This window comes from Phyllostomus discolor, chromosome 3 (assembly GCF_004126475.2).
Source record: "Phyllostomus discolor isolate MPI-MPIP mPhyDis1 chromosome 3, mPhyDis1.pri.v3, whole genome shotgun sequence".
Taxonomy (NCBI): Eukaryota; Metazoa; Chordata; class Mammalia; order Chiroptera; family Phyllostomidae; genus Phyllostomus; species Phyllostomus discolor.
The window spans coordinates 166,555,036-166,581,433 of record NC_040905.2 but is presented as its reverse complement, the minus strand read 5'-3'; the positions used below and the strand labels follow the sequence as shown (position 1 = coordinate 166,581,433).

The 26,398-nt window shown below is 42.3% G+C and overlaps 1 protein-coding gene across 2 annotated transcripts in view; it reads right to left on the bottom strand.

Moving 5' to 3' along the window:
- Nucleotides 1–26,398, bottom strand: part of PIP5K1B (phosphatidylinositol-4-phosphate 5-kinase type 1 beta) — a 323,321-nt gene that overhangs the window by 55,164 nt on the left and 241,759 nt on the right. For both annotated transcript variants that reach the window (XM_028508340.2, XM_036021727.1), the window contains exon 13: nt 22,283–22,427. In XM_028508340.2, the coding sequence (XP_028364141.1) occupies nt 22,283–22,427 (145 nt within the window). The remainder of the gene's footprint in view (nt 1–22,282; nt 22,428–26,398) is intronic.

Genomic DNA, 26,398 nt, shown 5'->3' with positions numbered 1-26,398 from the left:
AAGGATTGTTTCTTATTTAGAGATTGTGACATTCTTGGAAAGTATGTAGTCTGAAATAAATCACTATTAAAATGGCATGCTGTGGTTGGTGTGGCTCAGTGGATTGAGTGCCAGCCTGCGAACCAAAGGGTCGTGAGTTTGATTCTCCGTCAGGGCACATGCAGGCCAGGTCCCCAGTAGGGGGCGCACGAGAGACAATCACACATTGATGTTTCTCTCCCTCTCTCCTTCCCTTCCCCTCTCTCTAAAAATAAATAACAAAAATATTTTTAAAAATCTCTATCAAGAAAAAAAAGAAATGGCATATATGAAGTTGCCCATTCCACTGAAGTTCTGAAATTGTTCATCATGCAAATAATTGTCATGTCTCTTTTACAATAAACTAATGATATCCAAAAACAAAAACAAAGAAACTAGAAAATGTTAACAGGGTATAAGGTGTAATTCTAGGCACCAGAAATGCAAAGAGGAATTAAGTCAGTCCCTGGCCTCAAGGTCAAGTATCACAGAGCATGATAAGCTTAGTCACTGTCCTCCCCATCATTTTATACCCAGAGCCCCAGAATCAGCTTAGACAGGCTTATGACTCTCTTCAAATCACAGCCCCACTTCAGAATTGTATTTAAGACAAGTAATAAACACTTAATTTTATCTGTGGAATATTAACAATAAAATCTATCTAACCTTTATGAGGTAGTCAGAATTTGAGCGCTCTAATCACTTGCTGAGGCAAAGAAATGCTTCGTGACTTGACCAGAAGCTTGTGTCCTCTATCTCAAATCAGTTTGTCATAAGCTTTAGGATTATGAATGCACTTAACTGACTTTCTGAATTCCTAGAGGACTGAGTTTTCCATTTGCATATGAAAAAGCATATTCCCCTCCTTGGTAGCAGAGAAATATCCTCATATTTTTGGATTCTGTATAAAATGAGAGTACTTATTCAAAGCAAATGTTTATTCTATGTTTTATTTTTTTCTAAATCAGAATTTCAAATGAAAAAGTAATCTCAATAATATATATTGTTATGGTCCTGAATAGCTCGAGAAGGCAAAATGTATATTTGTGTTCAGGTAAAGACACTTCCACCTTTGCTTGCTACCCCCAAACACAAAATAGCAGAAAAAGCCTAAAAAAAATCTCATTCACAGAACTCTCAAAAGGCTCAGGAATCAGAGGTACCAGTGTCTCTGAAAGTGTGTGTTTGGGGGGCACAGCTAATATAATTATGTTTGGTTGTGAGTCTGATTAAGAAGCAGGCAGATCATCTCCCTCACTCCTTACCTCAGGGTAAGTGCCCTTTCTCAACCCTGGCATTAAAAAAAAGGATTTATTCTCTACAGAGGGTCTTTGTACTGGGGTAGGGGGATCCTAGCATTGTGCAGGCTAAGGGATCACACTGAAAATGAGGAGATCAAGTGAGTGTTAGCCTGGTGGATTCAGAGACACCTTCTTCCCTCACTCAACTCCCAGAAAGCTGGCAGCCAAATGCTTCTGGTGGCTGACATTGAAGATAGGGGGAGTCTTTTGTAGAGAATCTAATCAACCCAAGAAGAAAGACAAACATACTGGTATCAGTGGTTCCCCCAACTAAACGGCTCAGCCAGATCACGCTACATGAAACCCACAGATGATAAGCCCCAGCCACACACCTGGAGATATTAATCTTCTTGTAATGTCCCACTTTGTGTTTGTAATAGTTTAATCAAAATATTATTCACACACCACACAACTGAACCATTTAAAGTGCACAAGGTAATGGTTTTTAGCATATTCAGAGTGGTACAACTATTCCCACAACCAATTATAGAACATTTTTATCACTCCTGAAAGACAACCAATCCTGGGCCGTCACTCTCCATCCCCCCCATGCCCCCAGCACTGGGCAGCTCCCACCCTACTTTCCATCTGTACAGACTTTCAGCGGCACAGTTTGAAGGGTGAGCAGACAACCAAGGATTACCAGAAGTCTCAAGAAAGTCACTGCTGTACAAGATAGAGACAAATATATAAGAAAGCTAACTGGGGGGAGACTCATCGTGCCAGGAGGGACAAGGGCTGTAAAACCACATCCCCACCATTAATTATATCCTCAGATAAGTTACTGTGACTACGCAGTAAACAATATGATACTTAAAAGATTAAAAAGGTCTTAGCAAGTAAAAATATAATAGTAGAAGTGACTCAATAACAGGGTTCCATGAGAACACGAGGAAACCTCACCCAAAAATGGAGCAAAGAGACAAAGATGGGAGCCGGAAAAAGAACAATAGAAATATGGGAGACCAGTCTAGCAGTTTCGATTTTCAGGGGAGGGTGTACAGAAAGAGAGAATGGAGGCAAGCAAATCGTCAAGAAAGTGTTTTAGACCTAAAACAAAAACACGGAAAGGAAAAATAAAAGAAAAACAAAAACTTCCTAACCTGAAGGACGTGAGTATGCAGACTGAGAGGGCCCACGGAGGGCTGTACGGAGGATGAGAACACGACCCACTCTGAGGCACTCGGGCAGGCAAAAGGGATCTTTAAATTTCCAGCTGGGAAAGGGGGCGCTGGTCACGTGCAAAGGACTGGGATGCAGAACGGCTGTGGGCTTCTCAACGGTACCGGTACCGGGGGAGCCTGCAGACGATGGGATGATGCCTTTGAAAGCCTACAGCAGTGATTTTCAACCTTTTTCACCTCATGGTACACATAAACTAATTACTAACATTTGGGCCATGCCAAAAAAATATGTATTTTTTGCCAATCTGACACAAAATAGGTATAGTTTTGAAGAATAATAATGGTAATTAGCTATCCTTTTTGCTCCAAAGTGACTTTTTAAAAAATCATGTGCCTATACTTGTAGATAAGGATATCTGGTATCAAGAATTCAGCAATCAGATGACACCTTATTATGTGACATGACCAATAACGATGCGACTCTATTATATGACTTATATATTTATGGTTCAAGACAGGGCATTCACACCAGATGGCTATTGTTGTGTTGGCTGTTGCCATTTTTTTATTTGACAGTCTAAGGGAAAAGAGGTCAGTGCCTCTGACTAAATAGTCAGGTACTGATTGTTGCTTTAAAAATTCTTGTGGCTCACCAGTTGAAAATCGCTGCTAAAAGGAAACTACTTCCAAAAATAAAATTCTATATCATGCCAAACTATTACTTACAACTGAGCTTAGCTAAAAGACATCTCAGACATTCAAGATCTCAAAATTTATTTCCCATGAACCTTTGCTAAAAAAATAGGGGAGGACGTGCTCCACAAAAACAAGAGAACAGGAGGAGGAAGCCGTGAGAGCGATGAAGCAGGGGTGCTAACATCAGACAGGAACCAAGTGAGTCCCCAGAACAGAGGTACAAAAAGGTCCCGGAAGGACAGCTGTGCAGCGGGCACAGCCAGCAGACTGCACCGGGTCAGCTCGGGGGAGACGCTCTTCAGGTGGATGACAGGACAGTGATGCACAGGATCTGGTGCATCTGAACCCCTTAGACATCGGTGAAGGGCTTGAGATTCAATTAGTAAGAAGTACGTGGACAGCTAGGTAAACAAAACATAACAGAACATTGTGTGGGGAAAGATATATGAAAAAGTAAAATTGTGAGTAGTGTTTATGACATGATAAGGTAAATATGGTGTAACCAAAGTCACAGTGCCCCTCTGCCAGGACAGAGGGACAGCAGGGTCAGTGAGAGGAGGGGTGATTATCGGGAGCTATGTTATCCTCTTCTGGGTGAGAACCAAAAACCCCGCAAAGTAGCATTTGGTTTAGAGATGATGGAGAACAGAGTTTGCCACTCCCAAAAATGCCTCTTTGGGATATTGATTATTTTAAGTCAATTATTTTTAAGGCTTGGAAGTCTCGGAAAGGAACTTTGACCCTCCCTCTAACTGCCTAGAAGAATTTCAGAGAGAGATTTGTTCCAGGGAGGAACTATCACCACCGAACACTACAGTTTACTCTGAACCCAGGTGTGGTGGAGAAGCTCATCTGACCACAGTCCCCTCTGTGTCCCATTGTCTCCAGATGGTCCAGCAAACATGTTTGCTAAGCATTAACTCTCTTCATCCACCCATGCATTCATTGCCTTACTTCCCTTTGAAGACCCAGGTCCCTACCTCTTCCGTAGTCCAGGGTGACCTCATGCTGCCCCACTGTCTTTGGAATTTTTCATGCTTTTGTGACTTCCCTGGGTGCACATATTAAAACTTGATTTTCTCCTTTAATCACTTTATGTCATTTTAATTATTCAACCAGCAATAAGAACCAAGAAAGGAAGGGGGGATTTCCCCTCCCCCACTGGGAGAAATAGTCAAAAGTTAGATAAAAAGGTAAGTAAAACTGATTACTTTTGGTGAAGAGGAAATGGGGTAGGGAGTACTTTTATCGAAGTACATCTTTGATAAAAATAAGACCTAGGAGAACATGAAAAGAAGTATGAAGAGAGCATTTAGTACCAGAGAAACATGTATGATATAATACAAAGTGGCATGTGCACTGTGAGTGCAATCACATAATGATCCAAACAGAGCCTGATCAGGGTTTACAAAGGCTTTAGGAATTCTATCAAGGGAATGGGGATTGAGAATAGTTACTTTCTTTTCCAAATTCCCTATAGTATAAAGTTCCCATATAGCTTTTCATAATCAGAAAATGAATCCACAAAACTGAAAAAGTTTATTCCTTATCATAGACTGCAAATTGGTTCAGAATTATTTCTATTTTTCAAATCCAAGATTGCAAATTATCCAGGAAAAATCCTGGGTGGCTGGTATTTTCTTCCTTTCCTTTCCTGTCTCCTCCCCTTTCCTTTCTCCTCTCCTCTCCTATCTCCAGTCTCCTCTCCTCTCCCCTCCCCTCCCCTCCCCTCTCTCTTTCTTTCCTTCTTTTTTTCCTCATCCATGTCAGCACTGAGAATATTATGAACCACTTTCCTAACAGTTACCAGCTAATCAAAGGTAATGATTATGTGTAGTTTCTCCCCTCGGTGCTATGAATCTCTGATACAGTCTTAGCAACACAATAAAAATAACACTTTGCTCTGCCATGTCTGAGGAAAGGAGAAAAAATATCTCCAAATATCCAAAGTTCATAATGCTTGAACAAAGAAAAGTTAACCTTTTACCATCTGTGGGTGAGACATTTGTATCACAATGACCTTCACTTTCATGTTTAAGAAATGAGACAAAATGAGCTCTGCCATCTAGTTCTTGAGACACTTCAAGCAACATTCCAAAGAGTCAATCAGATTTTGAAGTAATTTAAAATATTAACGCCTTTTCATTGCAAATGCAACACATGATAAAAAGAATTAGCAAACTGTTGAACAGGAGAGAAAAACAAAAAAAATCACACCTAGTTCTACAACTTAGAGCTACAAAATCATACACACTGCTGTCTGTCTCTGAATCAAAATGAATGTGAAAACTTAAAAATTTTCACTAATACTTGCACAAACCTTTTAAAAACATCTGTGAGATGCTCTGTTTCAAACCTAAGGCTTCTGGTTTAAGGGGTAAATGATCCTGTGGGTGGTATTTTGGTGGAAACAATCTAAACAATTAAGAAGCAGAAAAATCTGTCTCACTAAAAAAGTGTCTATCCTGGCTTTTCTCCCTTACAGGCTGTGTTTGGTAGTACCACGAGTGCCTCTCCATCTTTGCTAACAGAAGCCACGATTTTGAGGTTAGGTAGTGAGTGGACATCAGTAGTGTCAGTGCAGGTGGGTCTCTTCCCAGCCTCCTTTGCAGCAAGAGGTGGTCATGGGACCAGGTAGAGGCAGGACTGGGAAAGCTCCCCCCACCTCCTCTCCCCACTGGATAAAAGAACAGATTGTTGAGATGAAAAACTCCCTCCCTTGTGTACTGTGCTCTTGTTTCCTTCCTGCATAAATCCCTAGAGGGAGGACATGATGTCTGGGGTGGTGGCAGCTACCTTGTGACCATGGGGCAACAAAGAAGAGCAGCAAAACCAAAAGAAGAAGATGGCAAGGCAGAAGATGGAAAGAACCTGAACTCATGAGACTGTCACTGGGCAGCTGTACCCACCCTGGGTTGCTTATTTCCAAACTTTGTGTCAAACACATGACAAATATCCTTTATTATACATCGGGCCAGTACTGCTCAACCTTTTTCAGTGTCATGATGTTTATGGGACATGATCACAAGGGAACAGGGAGGACACTGCTGGCACCTGATGTGAATAACCTAGGGGGCTTGTGCTGCCCCGGGGCCCTGCCCAGCTCCCTGGGGCTGAGGGGATACACATCTCTGCCCACCTCTTGTGGCTCCCCAGTGGGCCTCATGCATAGGCATGAAAGTGCCCGTTTAAGCTCTGTCTACTAATAGGTTTTCTGTTTCTTGGGCTGAAAGCATTTCTAGTTCTGGGCTCACTTTTACTCCCCAATACAAGAGATACTGTTCTTTGTCCAGCACACACATAGGGAAAACATGGATCTGGGCCTGGCTCGCACCACACGATTCCACTGACTGGACTAGCTGCTCTTTGCTATTTAACTTGTATTCCTTTTTGTCAGTTATGGGGCCACTTCCTAACTGACTGAGGTAACACTTCCATGAGATCCAAAAATAGGAATGCTTTCAAGTGAAGCATCTGAGACTATATTCATAACGGTTGAAGAATTACCAATATTACAGATTTTAGAGGATAAATTTGTTAGTGCCTAGTAGTTCATTTTATGGGTCAAGTAGTGTTTTTTATACAGTGTTAGGTTTGGGTACACAACAGCCTTGGTAATAACTGACTGCTTTATGTCGCTATTATATATGTTTCTATGTGAGCCCCTTTCACTCATTCCACCAGTGCCTGCCTTACAGGGCTGGCAAATGCATTAAATAGTCATAAAATAATATCTGTAGAGTGTTCATCAGATCACATGGCATAGCATAGGTACCTATTACATGTTCTTTGGATTATTATAAACAAAAATGTATAAGTTGTGCATTAATTAATGGTACCTATAACTCATCCATATTCTAAAAATTATCGTCCATAAGCAGTAAAAGGTTTCATAAATATTATATAAGTGCTATAAAAATGTGAAGCTCTCACCATCCCCCAGAATTCCTGTCATTATTTCAATCTGAGGCCAGCTCCCCGGTGACCTGCCTTCCTGTCTTGGCAAAGAGGTGGCAGGCTCTGGTTACATGGGAGAGCTGTGTTCCTCAACACAAAGGTCCCCTTCCCTAGCTCTCCAGAAATCACACTGAGAGGGCTTTACATGGGAGCCCCTTGTTTATTAAGAACTGTTTTTATGTCACTGAGGCAAGGAAATCAATTTTAAATCTGCCTCAGCCACAGAATAACAAAGGGGACTGAGTGACAACCAGGAGCCAACTGGGGAGCTCTGCCGTGTCACAGTGCTGGGGTGCTGCACCTAGCACTCCTCAGTCCGCACCTGAGAAGTCGGATGTACAGTCACTGCCACACACACGGCTAGAAGCTAGTGATCAATGCCCACCTTCCTGGAATTAAACTTTTTCATGAAACAGCATTTCCCTTTTTTGGGATCCCTTCTGAGTTCAACCAAGCATACCTGCAAGTATTTCAAATACTGCATTTGGACAACAAAGAAACATTTTCTGAGCACTTAAACAGTATACCCAAAACAACGAGAAATACTGTCAGGGACATGACACTGTTGTCCCTTGGCACTCTTCCTTTGCTGCGGGCATCACAGACGGCTCCGGGCCAGTCATCTCTCTGAACTCTGTTCTCCTAACTCACTTTGCACAGCTCTTTCATTGAACTGAAGGCCCTCGCCTTCTACTGTATCTATTCACATGAATATTATAGTTTCTCAAGAACAAGGATTTTCCACCTTTTCTCTCCTCTTTAGCATCCTGTACAATGCCCTGTGACTAGAAGGCCTTGCCCACATGTTTGGGGATATTGTGTGTAATCTCTACGGGAAAAGGTGTGACAAGTATCCCAGTCTGAGACACTGAGGTGAAGTAATGTCCATTTGTGGGAATTAGATCCACCTGCTGGGCAAGCCCAGTGCAAGAAAGTCTCTTTGCTGAGGACTGAGGAAGGTCTATGAAAGTAAATGAATTGAAGTATGTCTTTGTCATCAGTGGGCATATCTAATTGAGTGTAGCAGGCTAACTCCAAGGACTCATCTTTGATTCCTAGGGTGAGAGACACAAAGTCACAGAGTGGGGACAGGAGGAGAGGGAGAGTACAAGCAGAGAAGAGTGCTTTATGTAAAAACTAGGAAAAGCTATTTTACTAAAAATCTACAGAACATCAAGCCCAATAGTACTGCTTTGGGACCCCTCTAAAACATAAGGGTATGCCTCCTGATGCATCACAGAGCTCTGCGGCCTTTGGGCCTCCGGTGTGGAGGGCTAGGGGCCAAGCAGGGAGTGGGCGGGACCCTCCGGGTCTGGTGCGGACCATGGTACCTGCTGAGCGGTGAGGGAGAAGTGATGGCTCTCAGCGGGACTGCACTTGTTGGTGAGCGCCCAGGAGGCACCTCCAGGGACTTGAGGAGCATATTGGCAGAGTACTTCGATAGGGAACTCAGCACCTCCCACAGCAGATGGGCAAGCAAGCACCCGTGGGATTTGGATATCTGATTGCGACCCCATTTGTTTCCACATCGGTGGGACCTGGTACAACTCCAGTTACATGGGAAGTAGAAAAGGCGCAAAAGTTAAATGCTGTATAACTCAGCATAGCCAGTGCTGTCTTACCAGCATTTTTCACTAGCCCTTCCCTTCTGCAGGGCTTATCTGAGGAGGATGAAGTGTTGGGAAGACCTCAGATGCTTCCTGATTCACTGTCTCCTAAGGAGATACCAATCGAAGGAAAAATACAAAGGGCTCTTTGCAAAATAACCTTTTAAACTCATCATACCCTACCAGGAGCACACTCATTGTGGATGAATCCATTATGCTGTCTATTTTCGCAATACTGTCTACTTTGAAAGAGGATGTCCTGAGCAAGGAGTCAGGAAATGTAGGTCCCAGTTCCTGTCCTGCTATTAAGTTGTAATGCAACCTCAGAATCCTCACTCTGCAACTCTCGGGTCCTCTCTTAATTTGTGGATCAAGAAGCAGAGGCGGATGAAACATATCCCACCTAATTGGACTGTCACCTCCAACCCCTCTAAAACTACAGTAAAGGGTTCAAAAAGGCACAAACCTATAAAAAGAACAGAAGATGGGAAAGGCTAACAGATACAATATTTTGGAGTCTGGAAAGCATGTGGACAGGTAGTAACAGATTTACCAATCCCAAGAGAACTGAATCCTAAGCTGACACTGGGGGAAGTAAAGAGACACATAGCCAGGCAAATACTCTGCCCCATCCAATAACAGGTGAGAAAGCTCTTTTTCATTTTCTCTGATGAGGCTATAGAACAAAGGGTATCTGGACTCAGGGTCACCAGAGGCACTTGAGAGGAAAAACGGGTGATGCAATGAATGTCTGAATATTAGATGCTGAGACTTCCAGCCCTCTCTCCTGCCCCAGGTTCCAGAAGGCTGATTGCCAGGCCTTCCCCCTCCAAGCTAGAAATTGGAAGCATCTCCTATAGGGAATCTGACCAGGGCAGCAGCAGAGACTGGCAGATATGAACACTGACTCCACTGTTGGGAGTCCAGCCAGGTCACCTTTTAATGAAGCTTCTTCAACTCAAATGCTTAAGCTTCTGGTCAGCTCTTTAGTCTCCCACTCAAACACCTGACTGAGTAACAAGCAAGCATTTCCAGAAATTTGAGGAAATTCTCCAGTATGAAACATGTCTAGGGGTGTCCGACCCATGGCCTGCAGGCTGCATGCGGTCCAGGATGGCTATGAACATGGCCCAACACAAAATTGTAAATTTTCTTAAAACACTGAGATTTTTTTTTTCATTTCATGTAGCAGTGTATTCAACGTGTGGCCCAAGACACCCCTTCTTCCAGTGTGGCCCAGAGACACCAAAAGATTGGATACCCCTCATTGTAGACCAAAACAGACAGAAAAAGGCAACTTGAATGTAAATTGAGACCAAAAAGTGAGAAGAGAAAAAAAATCCAATGCTGATACCCTCAGAGAAAAAAAGAAATTACAACCATGAAATAAGGGAAGATTGCTGAAATAAGGATGCTGCAGTGACCAAAAAAAAGAATTCTCATAAAATATGGCAACAGAAAGGAAAAACTCAGTGGTGGGATTAGGAAATAAAGTGGAGGAACCCTCTTAGAAAGTATCCAATAGAATAGAAAGACAAATAGAGGGAGAAAAGTAAACTGGAGGGCAAACATATAGGAAGCTAAGCAAACAAATAAATGAGATGATTATTTATTACAGATAAAATAAAAAGATACAGAAAATGAAAACCAAACACAGTATTCGCATGGTGAGAATAAAACGTGCCATGAAGAGGTAAGTAGGGTCTTGGTGTAACTGTGCCGGGCAGCTGGAGGGGGGGGAGGGGAGGGGAGCGGTGCATGCATGTGGCGGTGTGCCATGGGAGAGGAGCTGAGTCTTCATCTTCTTTAGTGGGAAGTTGTTATGTAATGCCTAACCCTGAAAGATCAAGAAACTGCACTATACACGTGCCATTAAGAGATGTGGAATTCACCGCCAAATGAATCAGCTAAAAGAGTTGAAGGTGATGGCATCTGGGGACCGTAAAGTATTTAAGGGTAGGAGAACAAGAGCTTGCTCTTTTTCCCGAAAATCTGTATAGTTATTTGACTGTTAAACTTTACATGTAGAATTTTTTTTTTTACATGTAGAATTTTGATACAAAAATTAAAAAGTAAAAATGAAAGGGCCGATGACAAGATGTTCAAAGGACCCTTCCATTTCTAAAGCTCTGACTGCAAGCTGTGCCACTGGGATCTGAAGGGCATCAGGAGGCTGCGCAGGAAAAAGGCAAAGGAGTAAAAATTTGATCCATTTCACAGATTAGCTTTATCCTGACTTTGAAAGGCCACCTTCTCTCCTGTCACAACTCAGTGACAGCAAAGAAAATGGCCAATAATGATAGAATTATTGGGGCCCCAACCCCGATGCACTCACGTAGAACAGAAGACGCAACGCCTTTCCCAGACATCATGCTCACGCACTCAGAAGCACTCCTGCAGTGAGATGAGGAACAGTGAAAGATGAGACAGGGAAGCCCTGACATGTATTTCCTCCAAGTAGCCATCAGGATGACCTGTTCATTGGAGCCAAATCCTGTGTTTGGAAAACAAGTCTGGTCGTCTTCAAGTTCTCGTACGACCTGCCAAACACTAGTTTTTAATATGGCTGGCCAGAAAACTACTGAGCTCCTTTACATCATTATGTATTTCCTCTTTACCACTTTATCCTTGAAAGCAGGCTATTAAATAAATACATTTTGGATAAATATTATTCGGACTCAAGATTTTTATCACTGCCTCCACATTCTCTCATTACACTTACCTAATTCTCCTGACATGCAGACTATAATGAGCTACAAGCAGAAGGCTGGTTGTGTAGACATGTTTAGTCTGCCTGTCTGGGGCTGGGCCTATTGGTTTCTCTGAAATGTGTGAGTCCTCAGCAGCGGGTTCACTGTAGACTTCCACCGTGAAATTCTTCCCCCCAAAGACCAACAAGGCATCTAAATTACAAGGCAATAAAGCCAGCCACTGCAGAGGTAATTTCACAGGTAACAGAGGGATTAAACAGGGGATGTCTGGGATTGACTTTCTTCTAGCCTTGGAAGAAATGATGTTTGCTATTCTTTGTGTATATTTGCAATATATCAGAGGACCCAAATGGCACTGGGATTCTGGCAGGGCCTGGCCTTAGAGGGTGCCAGGGATGGAGGAATGGCAGGAACAGGTAAAGTGAGCCTGGAAGGAGTTCACCCATCACGGCGCTCAGGCCCTGGAAGCCCCACTACCCTGTATGTGATATCAGAGCTAGGCGAGAGGCCACGGCTCAGAAGGCAGGGGGGGATGCGGCAGGTAGGCCAGGGGGGCAGCTCAAAGAACGGCCAGAGAGACTGAAGGCAGCTGAAGTGATGCAGACAATCCCAAGGCACTGCCCTGGGTGGGGCCACACGGGCAGGAGTGAGACACCAAGACCAGCATAACTAGAGGGTAGAAGCAGCTGAGTGTGGTGTGGACACATCAGAAGGACAGAGAGAAAAGGTCAGGACTGAGAGGGAGACTTTCAGTGGTCCCAAAAGAACCAAATGAATCTCAAAGCAGAAAAAGGGAGTCATTAAAGTGCATGTGATTCTCAAGAGAATGACTTTGTTTGGCTACTAAGTCAAGGATCCCTGTAAACTAGTTTGGTCTATGGTCAGAGGGGCTGGACTGAGAAGCAGGTTTGGGACAGGCTGGAGTGTTCCCAGCGACCCAGAGGGGTCGCTAACCTAAAATACCTTCTAGGCAAGGGAATCTAAGTCCTGGTCAGTCTGAGGTGCACTTCACAGTGGTCCCGTCTCCTCAGATAATCTGAAACCCCAGCCGCTCTGCCATGGTTTTGCACTCCAGGCATTACATGTTATGTCCTCTTAATTCCTTGAACGAGCACATCTGTGTTTTGGCTGAACTGCAAGGCAAAGAAACAGTTCGGTCTCTAGTAAATACAGAGAAGAGGAGTACCTTCAAATCCCTTTACTTCTTGACCTCTAGTGTGTGTAAGAGAGGCCCTTTGGGGGCGCACTGAAGTCTGGATGGAGGAACCAGTCACACTTTGCGAAGCATTTCTCTAGAGAGTCAGCGAAGGGGGCAGAGGACTGGGGAGCGTCTACAGAGACACAGCGCCACCAGCACGCCCTCCTCCCAGAGATGCAACACTAGTGGCTCAAGTCAAAGGAAACAGAGATGTAGATTTTTCTTTTTGTCTTAGAATTAAAAGGCAGAAAAGGGATAAAGGAGGTTCTTTTTGTTAAGTTAGGATACCCAAAGGCTGGCCAACACTTGCCACTTTTTTTTCAATATGGCTTACCCATATATTGGATCCATTAAAAAGTCTTAATAATGCACCAAAGGCACCTAGAAATATTACTATGTTCCAATTCATTAAAAACATTGTGTTCTTTGAATTAATGTTAAATCCTAAATTATTCTTCATAAAATGTCAGATATCTGAAAAATTCCATTCAATTTCCTGCCCATGCCAAAATATATGAGGGATCATTTGAAAAGCTAATCACTTCAGAAGTAATTCTATAATTTGTCAAATTAAAAAAAAACCTGTCTAGTAAAATTCAGGTGCAGACTGTGACGTAAATCCATTTTTTTCTGAGATTGAGGAGTGGAAGCTAAACTAACAAGTATTTTATGAAACTTCTCTCAGGCTCCGATTTTTCTGCAGGTGCCCTAGTCCCAGCGAAAAGACACGCACCACTCTTAGGTTCGCCTGAGACCTCGGCAAGCCTAAAATGGTCCTCATTCCCAGAATGGGGTATTCTTCTCTTGGGAGATTGTGTAACAAAGCAGGTTTCTGCTTCAGGGCCATAAGGAGTGTCATTCTCCCTCAAATATGTACCATCAATTGCTTGTTGACTTAGTTTCCTGACATTGGGGCCGACTGGCTGGATCCTTCACTGTGAGAGGAACGGGAGTGAAACCATCCCCCACCCCCATGTGTTTGTTTTAAACTGAGTTATTGTCAGTTGATGAGATGGGGTGGTGCGGGGCCCTGGCAATAAAGTAAAGGCGTTTTGCTAGGGCATGAGTGATTCCTGTGCTATCCCATCACTCCTATGTCTCCTGCTCTATCAGAGGTGGCTTCACCTGGGTTCCCTAGGCTCACAACACTCTGTGGAATTCTTGAGCTCAAGAACCTTTGATCCACCCCATGTGCCTGGGATCAGCTAAAACATTTCTATTAGTATTTATAACCGACATGTACTCAGCACAGCACCAGGGAAAGCATTACCGGCTGTCAGACAGACTTGTTGGTAAATACTGGAGTCTCTAATTGCACAGATCATTTGAACAAATTACAGCTACTTTATACTACTCTTACACTGCTGTCTCTAGGATTCCTTTCGTAAGAGTCTAAATCGATTCCTGTGCTTGTGCACACATTCCACCTTTGTAAAGCTTCAACCTTTGCGATTCCTTTTTTGTAAAAGATTTTATATCTATTTAGTTTTTGCTCTGCGTACTGTGGCTGTTATTAGTATTCTGTTTCAGCCCTGCTTTGTAACTGCGGGGCTGAGAGTCAGACACTGTATTCCTCAGGCTCCTCTGCCAGGGTCAGCCAGTGGCGATCCCACGGGTGGGCGGTGAGGAGGCCGGTGGGAGGGAAGGCTTTGGGCCTCTTCTTACTTACATTTTCCTTCTGTCTTTGGCTGCTGTCTGTGGAGGCAGCTGTGTCCCTGACTATCCCAGCTGTTTCAGTGGCAACCTCCTCCATTGTCCCTGCTCCCAAGATGGCAGCAGGTCCCCAGGTAGGGAGGGCCCTTTCTCATGAGTCTATGTCTGGTGGCCTCCTAAGTTACTTACCTGGGTTTCTTCTACTTTCCCCTTCACCCTTCCAGCTTCCCCACATTCCATAACCAACTCCCTTTACTAAATTCTCTTTGAAATTCCAAGTGTGTTTTCTGTTTCCTTGGCTGGAATGTTATTAGATATAAAGTACTCTGTGTGGCTTGTTGCCAAGAGCAATTCCATCTTGCCCTTTATAGTGGGACTTACCAGAAAGTTGCAAGGTGTTAGGATCTGGAATCACTTGGTTATTTTAACAAATACTTTGATGGACTTACTATGTGCCAGGAGGAATTATAAATGCTTTCCAATTATTATTTCACATCATCTTCGTAACAAGCCTTTGGGGCAGTAGTATAATAACCCATATTTTACAAATGAAGAAACAGGCACATAAAGGGAAAGCGACTTGCCCAGTGTGGGACAGCTAGCAGTGGCAGTTTGAGGGCTAATACCCTCATTAATGATTTAGAATAATGAAAACGCAAGAGAAAGGCCCAGCTGGGGGTGGTGGCTGTGGTGGTAAGAAGGTCTGTCTGCACGGCTGGAGTAAGCAGATTAGGAAGCATAAATGCACAAGGAGTCTGGAGAGGTCAGATTCAATTTCAGCACCAGCAGGAGGGCTGCAGAGACGTGCGGAGACCCCAGCGCAGCCCTGGGCTGGTGTGCAGGTATAGCAGGTCGCCGCCACGTCTGGAACAGGTACTGCAGGCATGCACTGTCCCTCCCTCGAGGTTGTAGTTAGAGAACTGGAGGCACTAAAAAGTTCTTGCAACCAATATTCTTCTCCCTTCATTTTCTAAGTACAGGGTCCGGCAGAAGTAATACTTGCCTGAGTGAGGTTGGTAGGGTAATAATATGGGTGTAATAATTTGGTTTTAATTTAAACATTTTACCTAAAATGTCATATGGTGTGCTTGAGTGTGATATTGCTATGTTACAAAATTACATGCTTATGATTTTAAAATAAAAGATTTTGTAATAGAAAGGGGCGTTATATGTGCTGGACCCTGTAATGAATGTTCTTGCTAACAGAAGATACGGGATTTTCTAAATCAGGAAAAAACATATCTAACAAAAGTCTTTTTCTCAATGGTCATGTAATGAATTGGAATCCACCTGTAGAATTTGAAATAAAAATAGGAAGTAGCTATTTTAGGCTTCCATGCTGTATTTTGGGTGTTTGAACACTCTGTCTCTCACATTTTGGAAAGTGAAAATCGTCACTCAGAATCACAGGGGAAAAAAGAAAGACAAAACAAATGAGAATGAAGAGAGCCTGTGTGAGTATTGCCAAATATCCATGGAAAGTATCATCTAAAAGTCATCTCATCCGAGGTGTCACAATATAGCTGAAGGCAGCCGCTGAGGAGCTGAGGCCTGAGCATTAGATTCTACATCAGCGCTGCAGGCAGAAATCCTGGACCTACCTTTTAGCCATCTGACCTCAGGAAAGTTACCTAACGTTGTACAGCATCCTTCGCCTATCAGCTGGAGAAAATCAATATAATGACTTTACGGGAGAATTGCTGTGAGAATTAGGTGCCTTCGTGCATGGAAGGAACTTAACACAGACTCTTGATATGATCCGAAGATTAGCTATTCTTGTAGTTGTTATTATTGCTAAATAATTATTAAGGGTTTGAATTATGACTAGTATTATGGTAAAAAATTTCCCACAGCTATGATGTTTTTAATAAGGAAACTTAGCCAATGACTTCTAGAATAAACACCATAGGTAGACAATGACATAAGCCCACCACTTGGCCTACTGGAAATACTTCAGTTATTAAACAGTGAAAAATAGCTCAAACACAGGGCTAGAATTCACGTTAGGAAAACCCCCCACAACCAATCAGCTTTCTGTGTCTCATACCCACAAAGACAGGGCTGGAGGTACTGGGGGCCATGAGGAAAGAGAGGTACAGTGGAAAGAACGTGAGCCTTGGGCCCCAGAGACCTGTGTTCCAGTTTAAATCTTATTAGCAGGTTATGTGACCTTGGATACGTCACACCATGCATATCTCTGCATTTCTCTTTCCTTATATTTTACATAAATCTGTAAGATAATGGGTTTCTATCCTTCTTGGGGACGGCTCAACTTGTGTGTCCTTACATTTGAGTGGTAAGCAGTTTGTGGGGAGGGGCTTGTGGCTAGAGGCCACTGTTCAATCCTCTCCTAGGTTTATAATACTCTCTTGGCAAGAGGAAAGGGGCACGGAACCCAGGTCCGATCCACTGGATCAGCCTCTGAGACCTGTAATGCTGCACTCATCAGTAAGAGAGCCCTTGCCAGCCGTCCTCTATGTGCAAGTGACCAGTGACTTCTCCTCTGACATATTTGCCCTTCTTGCATTGTTCCAAATAACTCGGGGAAGAACCAACTCTTAGAAATAGCCACTAGCAAAACAAGAGACTGAACAGAATGGTGATGCTGGTAAAGGCATCTGTGATGTGAAAGTATAAATATTTTGGAATGCAGCAGGGCTTTCAATTCTTATGCATAATCGGAGCTTCAGCTTTGCTACCAACTGTGCAGGAAATCACGAGAAGAATTAATATTCATGAGTGTAACCAATTTCCACAACATTAAATTGTTCTAACTTTGAGATAAAACACAGTTGTCTCTGCATTTTTTCAGTGCTCAATGTATGGACCTCCTTTAAAAAGAACAGAGTTTTTACTAAGAAAGAAAATTCAGCGACCACAAATTCAGAATTTAAATCCCACCATTTGACTGGGAAGCATGCACTCACAACAGTTTCTCTTCATTTGTATGAACTGCACACTCTCACACAGAAGTGGACAGTGAAGCCTGAAAGTATGTACTCCCAATCATCAGGTTCAGTCATATACACTTTTAAAATGATGCTATTTTTTGTTTGCTTCCTAGTCAATTTTTGGAGTACATGCAAAAAAAAAAAAAAAAAAAAAGAATGGGTTGCTATCAGAGTTTTTGAGGTAACAAAGAATAATCCTTTGAAAAAAGGAATAATTCTGAGTGACAGCAGTTTCCCACCGCAGCAGATGAGTTCAGTGGGGAGATACCCAGGCACTAATCAACATCTTTCAAAATTAAGGGCTCTAAAAGACTGACAGAATGACAATCATTAGTTGAAGTGTTTCCTGCTTAAGTGCATATATATATATATATATAGTGTGTGTGATGTTAAAAAGGGAAAACAGACCACCTGGCCTTAACAGAAAATAAGATTCATAGAGAAAGAGAAAAACCCAGACGTGAATTTTAACATCAATATTCAACACCCTATCTTTCCAGACTATTGGAATTAGGTTTTAAAACTTAGTAGGCCAGATGGGGTTTGGAATACTGTGTGTTTACTGCCTCAAGACACACCACTAAGTCTAGGAGGGCTGTCAAGGAGAATATGATAGAAACCGTATAGGAACCGTATAGGAACCGTATAGGAGTATACATCGCTACCTACAAATTAACTGATTAGACCTCAACTTTTCAATGTTTAAAACAGAATAAGCTTCCCTGTAAAAGCAGCACCATTGTGACATTTTAACTTTAGAATTCTTCTTCTTCCTCACCTTCTCGTTCAACAGCATCCACACCAGCCTTCCCATAATCCTCTTCGAGGATGGCCTTGACCTCACTCGCTTCAGGAACTCTCCATCCCCCCTGCCTTCACGTGAGTACTAGTGGACAATTCGGTTTACTGTAAGGTCTCTCTGTTGAATAGTTAAGGTTGGGTGTGGTTAGTGGGAAAAATAGGAAATTGGGGCTAGGGAGTTGGCATGCCATCATTTCTCCTGAGGGTTCTTGGGCACCGTTGTATCTGTTTTGCACCCTTTCCACATGATTTCCCTAAGGCAGCAGTTAAGATCTCCTGTCTCTGGCTTCTCTTCTACATCAAGGCATAAAGCTAAAATGCCCAAAGGCAGCAAGAGCAGGGAGGAATGGAGCAGAGGGTGGTGACTTGAGGGGTTGTGGGGGAGTGGTGCATGCTTCTCTCCTCTAGCTGAGAACCCTCAAGATGCAGTGGAGCTAAGTGGTGCCAAAGCTGGTGGTTTTTCAAAAAGAATCTGGGTATTTTTGTGAAACTGCTTGATTTTAAAATGTTAGCTTAGCCCTGGCTGGTGTGGCTCAGTGGACTGAGTCCTAGCCTGTGAACCACAGGGCTGCTGGTTCAATGCCCTGGTCTTGGGCAGAGACCTGGGATGTGGGCCAGGTCCCCACTGGGGGGTGTGTGAGAGGCAACTACACGTTGATGTTTCTTTCCCTCTCTTTCTCCTTTCTCCCTCCCTTTCCCTCTCTAAAAAAAATAAAATGTTAGCTTATATTGAAAACATTCTGGGTTCCCCAAAATACTTTCCTTGGACTTGCATTCTGTTAGCAGGGCACCCACTTCCTCATGGTGGAGAATGCAGGGCTGCAGGCGGGCCAGCTGGGTGGTGTACTAAGGAGTGATTTTGGAAGCCCAGCCCAAGCACACTCCCCCAGACACTCCACAGCCTTTGTAAGCACCTAATTCCCTCTGTCAAATTCCTCTGTGATGAAGCTAGAATTGCTTCTTGTTCTTGCAACTGAACCCAACCTGGACTAACAGCTGTGAAGTTGCAACTTGAAGATACAATGCCAAAGGAGACATATTTCAAACAATTCATTTCAATAAAAGAGAAAACTGTAGATAACATTGACATTTTTCACTTCCAAGTAAATGATAACTAGTGTTGGCATAAATACAAGTACCAAGACTAATACCATGGCCCAGGAGGGTACAGAGGAAGGGAGTACACAGTGGGCAGGGATTGGGAGTCGGCAGGAGGCAGTGCCAGCCGTGGGGGAGTCATCTGAATTCCCGAGTTGAATACCTCTGGCCAAGACTGGATCCCTAACTGCAACCACTGCCACCAAAAGCAAACACAGACAGAACCCTTTAATTTTTGTGCTGAAGTTCTAGTCGATAATTTAATAGCATACCCAATGATATTCTGATAATGAGAACAGAAGCCAAGCAAATGGTAAATCATCACCATGGCTTCATAAGAGTATTGTTTCTGACTTTGCAAAGAACTTCCTGTGACGTTTCAACCATCTTGGAGAGTCTATTTACATTTGAAAGCAAAAGGGTGGTGAGGACTGTGTTCAGCTGGACTGTAGATTAAAAAAAAAAAACCTCTTGTTTGACTAATTTACATATAAATTTGAACAGTCAAGGTATACATTAGTGTTAGGTATAAAGTCACCTTAAATTCTTCTAAGGGAAGAATGCTAGTCGAACCACATTCACACTTCAGGTGAGAGGAGTAATTTGTGACCGAGCCTTCTTTGTCACCTTGCAGCAGAGCGTCCTACACTGAAGCCCAGCTGAGCTTTGTGGCTCGCCTGGCACTGGGTGACACTTTTGGCTGCCTCACCGCTGTCAACTACCCTATGTCTAGCTGAGAGAGAAGAAAACAGCAACTAAAAAGAATTTCTACAGAAGCTCTAACCACTGAATTTTACCTTGCCAAAGGACCAAGCTAAAATCTACGAATATTCATATATTAAAAATGAATCTGCCATACTCAGTGAACACAGCTGCTAGTCTGCAGGTGGAAAATGACTTGCAGTGTAAGAAGCACTTTACCTGCACAAATCTGATCTGCTTCTTGAAAGCTAGATTTCAGTAAAAACTAGTTCAACATTTAACAGACAATTATTGAGATTGTATTCATAGTAGCCCATCCTAAAATTTAAACTAATTACCAAATGGCATGTATAAAAACAGGAGAAGGGAAACAGTGAATCCCACAATGTTGTGAACTCTTTGTGAAGATATCTTTTATTCCTAGAAACAGTGTGTGGAAACATTTTGTTTAAAAAGGAAAAAAATGTCTAATTACGAATTAATTTTCTATGTATGAAATTTCAGTGACCTACCTCAATGCTGAAATTCACATGAAATGTTTGAGAATCACTATACAGTTTCCTGTTGCTGCTGTAACAAATGGTCATAAACTCAGTGGCTTAAGTCAATAAAAATGAATTATCTTATAGCTCTGGCAGTTCACAGGTCCTAATGTTCCTTAGTGGAGGCTCTAAGTCGTTGAATTAGTTTTCTTCCCTTTTTTGGCCTCTAAATTCTGCCTGCACTCCTTAGCTCCTGGCCCCTTCCTCCACCTTCAAAGCCAGCAGCTGTAGTGTCTTTCAAACTTTCTCTCACCTGTGCTCTGGCTTAACATCTCCTTCTCTGACGCTAATCTTCCTATCTTCCTCTTTTAATACCCCTGTGATTACAATGACATATCTGGGTAATTCAGGATACTCTTCCTATCTCTGGATCTTTAACTTAATCACTCTGGCAAAGTCCCTTTTGCTATATAAGGTAATAGAGTCACAGGTTCTGGGGATTAGGATGTGAACAACTTTGTGGGCCCATTATTCTGTCCACCCTAGACATGAAGGCCACTCATATGAAAAGATAATATTCAAATATCTTTGCATTTATCTCTGCAATATTAACCAAGAGTGATTGTTCTAAAAAGTTTTTGCACAGTGAGAGAAACTATCGACAAAATGAAAAAACCTATGGAATGAGAGAAGATGTTTGCCATTGATACATCCCATAATGCGTAAATACCAAAAGTGGATTAAGCAAGTCATACAACAATTAAAAAAACAACTGTATTTAAAAATGAGCAGAGAACCTGGGTAGACATTTCTCCAAAGAGGACACAGATAGGGCCAACAGACATATGAAAAGATGCTCAACATCACTAATTATGAGGGAATTGCAAATCGAAACCTAATGGAGATATTGCTTCATACCTATCAGAATGGCTATCATCAATAAGTGAAAGAACAACAAGGTCTGGCAAGGATGTGAAGAAGTAAGAGCCCTGGTGCATTGTCAGTGGGGCTGTAAATTGATGCAGCTACTATGGACAACAGTATGGAGGTCCTTCAAAAAACTAAAAATAGAACTGCCATTTGACCCACAATTTCACCGCTGGGTATTTATCTGAAGAATTCCAAAACCCCTAATTGGAAAAGACATATGTATCCCTATGTTTATTGCAGCATTACTTATAATAGCCAAGATATAGAAGCAGCTAGTGCCCATTAATAGATGAATGGCTCACAAAGATATGTATATATATATATCTCACACAGCCAAAAAAATGAAATCTTGTCATTTGTGACAGCATGGATGGACCTAGAGGGTATCGTGCTAAGTGAAATGTTACAGAAAGACATACACCGTGATTTCACTTACATGTGGAATCTAAAAAGCAAAATAAATGAACAAACACACCAGAAACAAATTCATAAACACAGAGTACAAACTGATAGTTGCCAGATGAGAGAGGGGTTGGGGGAAAGTAAGAAAGGTGAAGGGATCAAGAAGTACAAATTAGAAGTTATAAAAATGACATTGGGATGTAAAGCACAGCATAGGGAATATAGTTAATAATATTTAGTAACTATGTATAGTATCAGATGGGTACTAGATTTATTGGGGTGACTACTTTGCAAGGTATATAAATATGTTATCACTATACTGTACACCTGAAACTAATGTCATATTGCACATCAACTGTAATTGAAAAACAAATTTAAAATATTATTAAAATATAAGTGATGAAAGATTTGTTTTCTTCCACAGAACCAAACATAATGAGTAACTATAGTGAAACATCAGAAGGGTCTTCCCTGAGATGCATTTCTTGCCACAGTAAAAATCGAGCTTGTTCTTTTTCTCTTACTCACAGAGCAGGTGACAGGCACATCCTGGTTGTTAGGGACAGCATGTTCTCATTCAGAGATACTGGTCTAGTAATGATGTTGATGTGGTAACAGCTGGACCGGCAATGTGATCGCGCTAAGTATTACCTGTTTGAGTAAAGCGTAGTCCTGTCGTGTGGGTAATGTTCGTTGACATATAAGGAGGAAGATGAAATTGTGGTTGTCAAGGAAGCAGCTTCAAACAGGGATGGCGTGCTAGGCACCAGGTCTGGCCGGTGTCGGGATCCCAGTGCTGGGTAACAAAAGCAACACACACACGCTCGTGAATCTCAGTAATAAACACTGCTTTTCTGTCTATAATAACTTAAACAAGTCAAAAGCATTCACTGCATATTCTGGGCTGCAAATTAAATTATGAATTAACTGAGCTTTGAACTGCAGCAGAAATGTAAAATAGCTTCTTGCAACTGGTTAAACAGAAAGAAAATTGCATTAATTTACAAAATGGCTTATGAAAACGATGTTATGAACGTTCTTTTAAAAACCTAATGAAGTGATTTACTGTTTCAAAAGATGACATAAAAAGCTCCTAGGAGCTTAAGGAGATAATTCGACAGAGATTAAAAGGATGATTTGGCAAATGTATAAACAGACGGTGAACCTGCTTTCCTCTCCCCAGGATATGCACGTATCTGTGGTTCGAAATTCAGACCTAAGAGCTCAGCCTTGTTAGGAGCAGGAAACACACGCTTCACAGACTGACAGCCGGCTGGCTATGCCTCAGCCACGTCTGAGCCCACACGTATCTTTGAACACTATCCACAGCTCCTCTTGACATCATATTTTAACAGCAAGGCTGCCTTCTTAAAAATGAGAAGACCCTTATTTATCTTTTTAAATATGTAAGTGACTATGAAAAGACTTATCCAAAAGACCTCCCTTATGAAGAAATTGGAATATTCAAGGCTGAGCAGTGATCGATGCCCATGCTCAAGATTCTGTGTGGATTCCTTTCTTTTTTTTTTTTTTGAGAGCTGAATCTGGATCGTTTTAAATCACCTTATTCTAAATTTTAGAAAATTTACATCCATTATTGGTCTGTCAGAGATAGTCCTTTAATTAAAAGACCAGTCACACAGAAAAGAGCTTCTCTAAAAAGAGAGAACATGTGGACAGAATAGGTGGATGAATCCTACACTTTAAGTTCTGCAGTTAAAGGCTGCACTTTTTTTTAACCCAGGTAGATATTTTATTTTTAAATTTTACTGAGACAGAACTGACACATAACATTGTTCTGCTTTTAGGTATACAACATGATGATTTGATATAGGTACACGCTGCAAAATGATTAACACAATAAAAGCAGTTAACATCCATCACCACTCATAGTTATAACATTTTTTCTTGTGATGGGAAATTTTCAGATCTACTTTCTTAGCAACTTTCAAATACACAATACAATATTAGTAACTAGTGTCACCAGGCTTGACTGTGGATTCTCTTTAATCATTCCCCCAAACTAAACTAAAACAGACAATAATAAATACAATATAACGGCAAGGTGCTTCTGATATTCTGCTACAGGCACAACAGACTCAAACTCATGTATTTTCAGGAAGTTTGTGTGAGTGCAAGTTGATCCCCATAGGCACTCTCACGTGAGTGTGAGGTTTGGGATTTTGGATTTGAAGGGGTGCAGATGGAGAGGTGGAGCAAGGCATGGAGGAAAAGGAGGAAGCCACAGAAGGGCCGGGCTCTGGACTAGGAGACTGGACACACACTGAAATGTCAGATGGTGCCGCTGCCTCCAGTTTAGGTCAAATATAGAAATGTCCTTATGAATAACAGACGATAATCACATAAAAACACGAGTAATCAGTGTGCGGCATACAAAAATTAGAAAAGCTTCAAATTAATGAGACAGCTGGCTAACAATCTTTGACATACTCGATCCCACCTTCTCATTAACAACAGAGAAAAATATAAAAACTCTGAGTAACATTGAAAATTGGGTCTGAAAAATAACCACACACCAGAGTCCAATGAATTACCACCAAGTATAAGACAGATGAGGCTGAGCTGAGGGCTAATGCAGGCTTGGGTCTCCCCGCTGGCCCTTGTAAACCAGAGGCTCACAGAGTGGCAGAGCACAGAACAACACTATCTGTCCAGTGACCTGAGCTCAGGTCACCCAAACCCCGGGAAGCTGACCCCCAACCTCGTAGGAGTATCTTTGAAGCAGAGGACGGTTTCTTCAGGCTCCTGTATCCTTCAGTTTTTTTTAACCTAGTGTGGTAGGCAGAATTCTAGGATGATCCCCAAATGCCTGCAGCCTTGTGCAGCCTTGTACAGCCTCGGCGTGGGTGGAACCTGTGAATACGATGAGCCATTACTCCTGTGATTATGGTATCTGACATGGCAAAAGGAACTCTGCAGATATAATCAAGGTTACTAATCAGTTAACTCTGAGTTAGTCCAAGGGGAGATGATCCAGGTGGGCCCAGCCTGGTCACAGGAGCCCTTTAATTCTATGTCTCCGGGTCAGAGATGGTGATGTCAGAGGCCCAGAGTGTGAGGGGGACTGACCTGGGAGAAATTCTAGGAATGAAGATGGAGGGGCAGCAGGGCAAGGAATGTGGATGGCCTCTAGGGCCCGAGTGTGGCTCTCAGGTGTCACATAGCAAAGAAATGGGGACTTCAGCCGTACAAGGGCAAGGGAGTGAATTCTGCCAATAACACAACGAGCCTGGAGGTGGAGTCTTCTCCAGCTCCTCCTGGTGAGAACTTGGCCCTGCTGAGACCCTGATCAGCTGTGCCCAGAGAACCGAGGTCTGCCTTACTAGTCTTCTGACTTACAGAGCTGTGAGCTAATAAATGAGGTGACATAAAGCCGCTGACTTTCTGGTGATTGTTACACAACGATAGAAAACTAACATAACTAAGATATACTGAGAATGACAGAAGACCAATGATTAAAAACTAGAGGCACATTTGGTGACAATTTGGTATGACATGAAAAAGGAAGTCTCCAAGTACAGAGCACTATAAAAAGGCTGAACTTTGTAACATACTTTGTGGATGCAGAGAATTGTCAGAATAAACTCATTTTAAAATAGTATGTTAACATTTTCAAAGAGTACACTCAACAGGTGTTTTTTCAACTTTCAGAAATCTTTTCAGGTGAAGTACCTTTAAATGTAAACAACGGGTCCAAAAGTTTATCTGAAAAAAAGCGCCCTGTGCACTACTCGCCACGTCTTCACACTTTCTGGATGCTGTGCAGTGTATTTATTCCCCAGCGCAACGCCTGGACCGACCACTTTCCCTTTAGAAGTCACATTGAGCAATTAGTGGAAAGTGGAACTAACATAGTTTAAAACAAACTTTTCCTATTCCCCAGGCTGCAGACACCTTGTGTTTTATGTGCACTACAAGAAAACCAGCATGTGGTAGGGAGATGGCAAGGCAGCAACGCTTAGGGAGAGAGGGCGGATGTCTGCCAGAGGCCGGAGCCATCAACGCAGACAGAGGAGCAAGGGCAGTTGTGGGTAAGAGCAGGTTTACAGGAAGACAAGGAAGAGAGAAATCCACCACGGCTCATACAGATAAGTGTTCCAGAAGAGAACAGGAATAACTCCCTATTCTAAAGACTCCGAGGAAAAGAAAGCCCCGAGAAGAGTTATAATCTTTTATAGGAAGTAGAGGAAATTTGTAGGCGATGCTGGGATTCCCAAAAGAATATACTGATTAAAAAAATCTAAAATGTCACTTCCTCTTCTAGGATAACAAGACAAAAACCAAATGATCCACTTAGTGGGTAGAGAAAAGTATTTGATAAAATTCAACCCTCATTCCTGATAAAAAGTTTTTAGCAAACTAGGAATCAAAAGGAACTTCCTTGGCCTGATTGTGGGTATCAAATAGAGCAAATGTCTTTCTCCACAGTGACACATTAGAAGCATTCCCTTTAAAATGAGGACAAGGCAAGGCTGCCTGGTCACCCTTTCTATTCATCACGGAGCCAGAAGCCCTTGCCAGCGAGGGCAGGCAGGAAGTGAGGGCTACACAGCAACAACAACCCCAGAAAATCCAAGTCTTAAACAGATACCATTGGACAGACAAAATATGTATCGATGTCTATACCTCTACCTTTATCTGAGAAATAAATCTAATAAAAGGTAGGTACATGTGACATGCAAGGAAAAAATCACAAAACTGATTAAATTCGTTAGTGGGTCTAAATAAACAGACAATTCATTATAT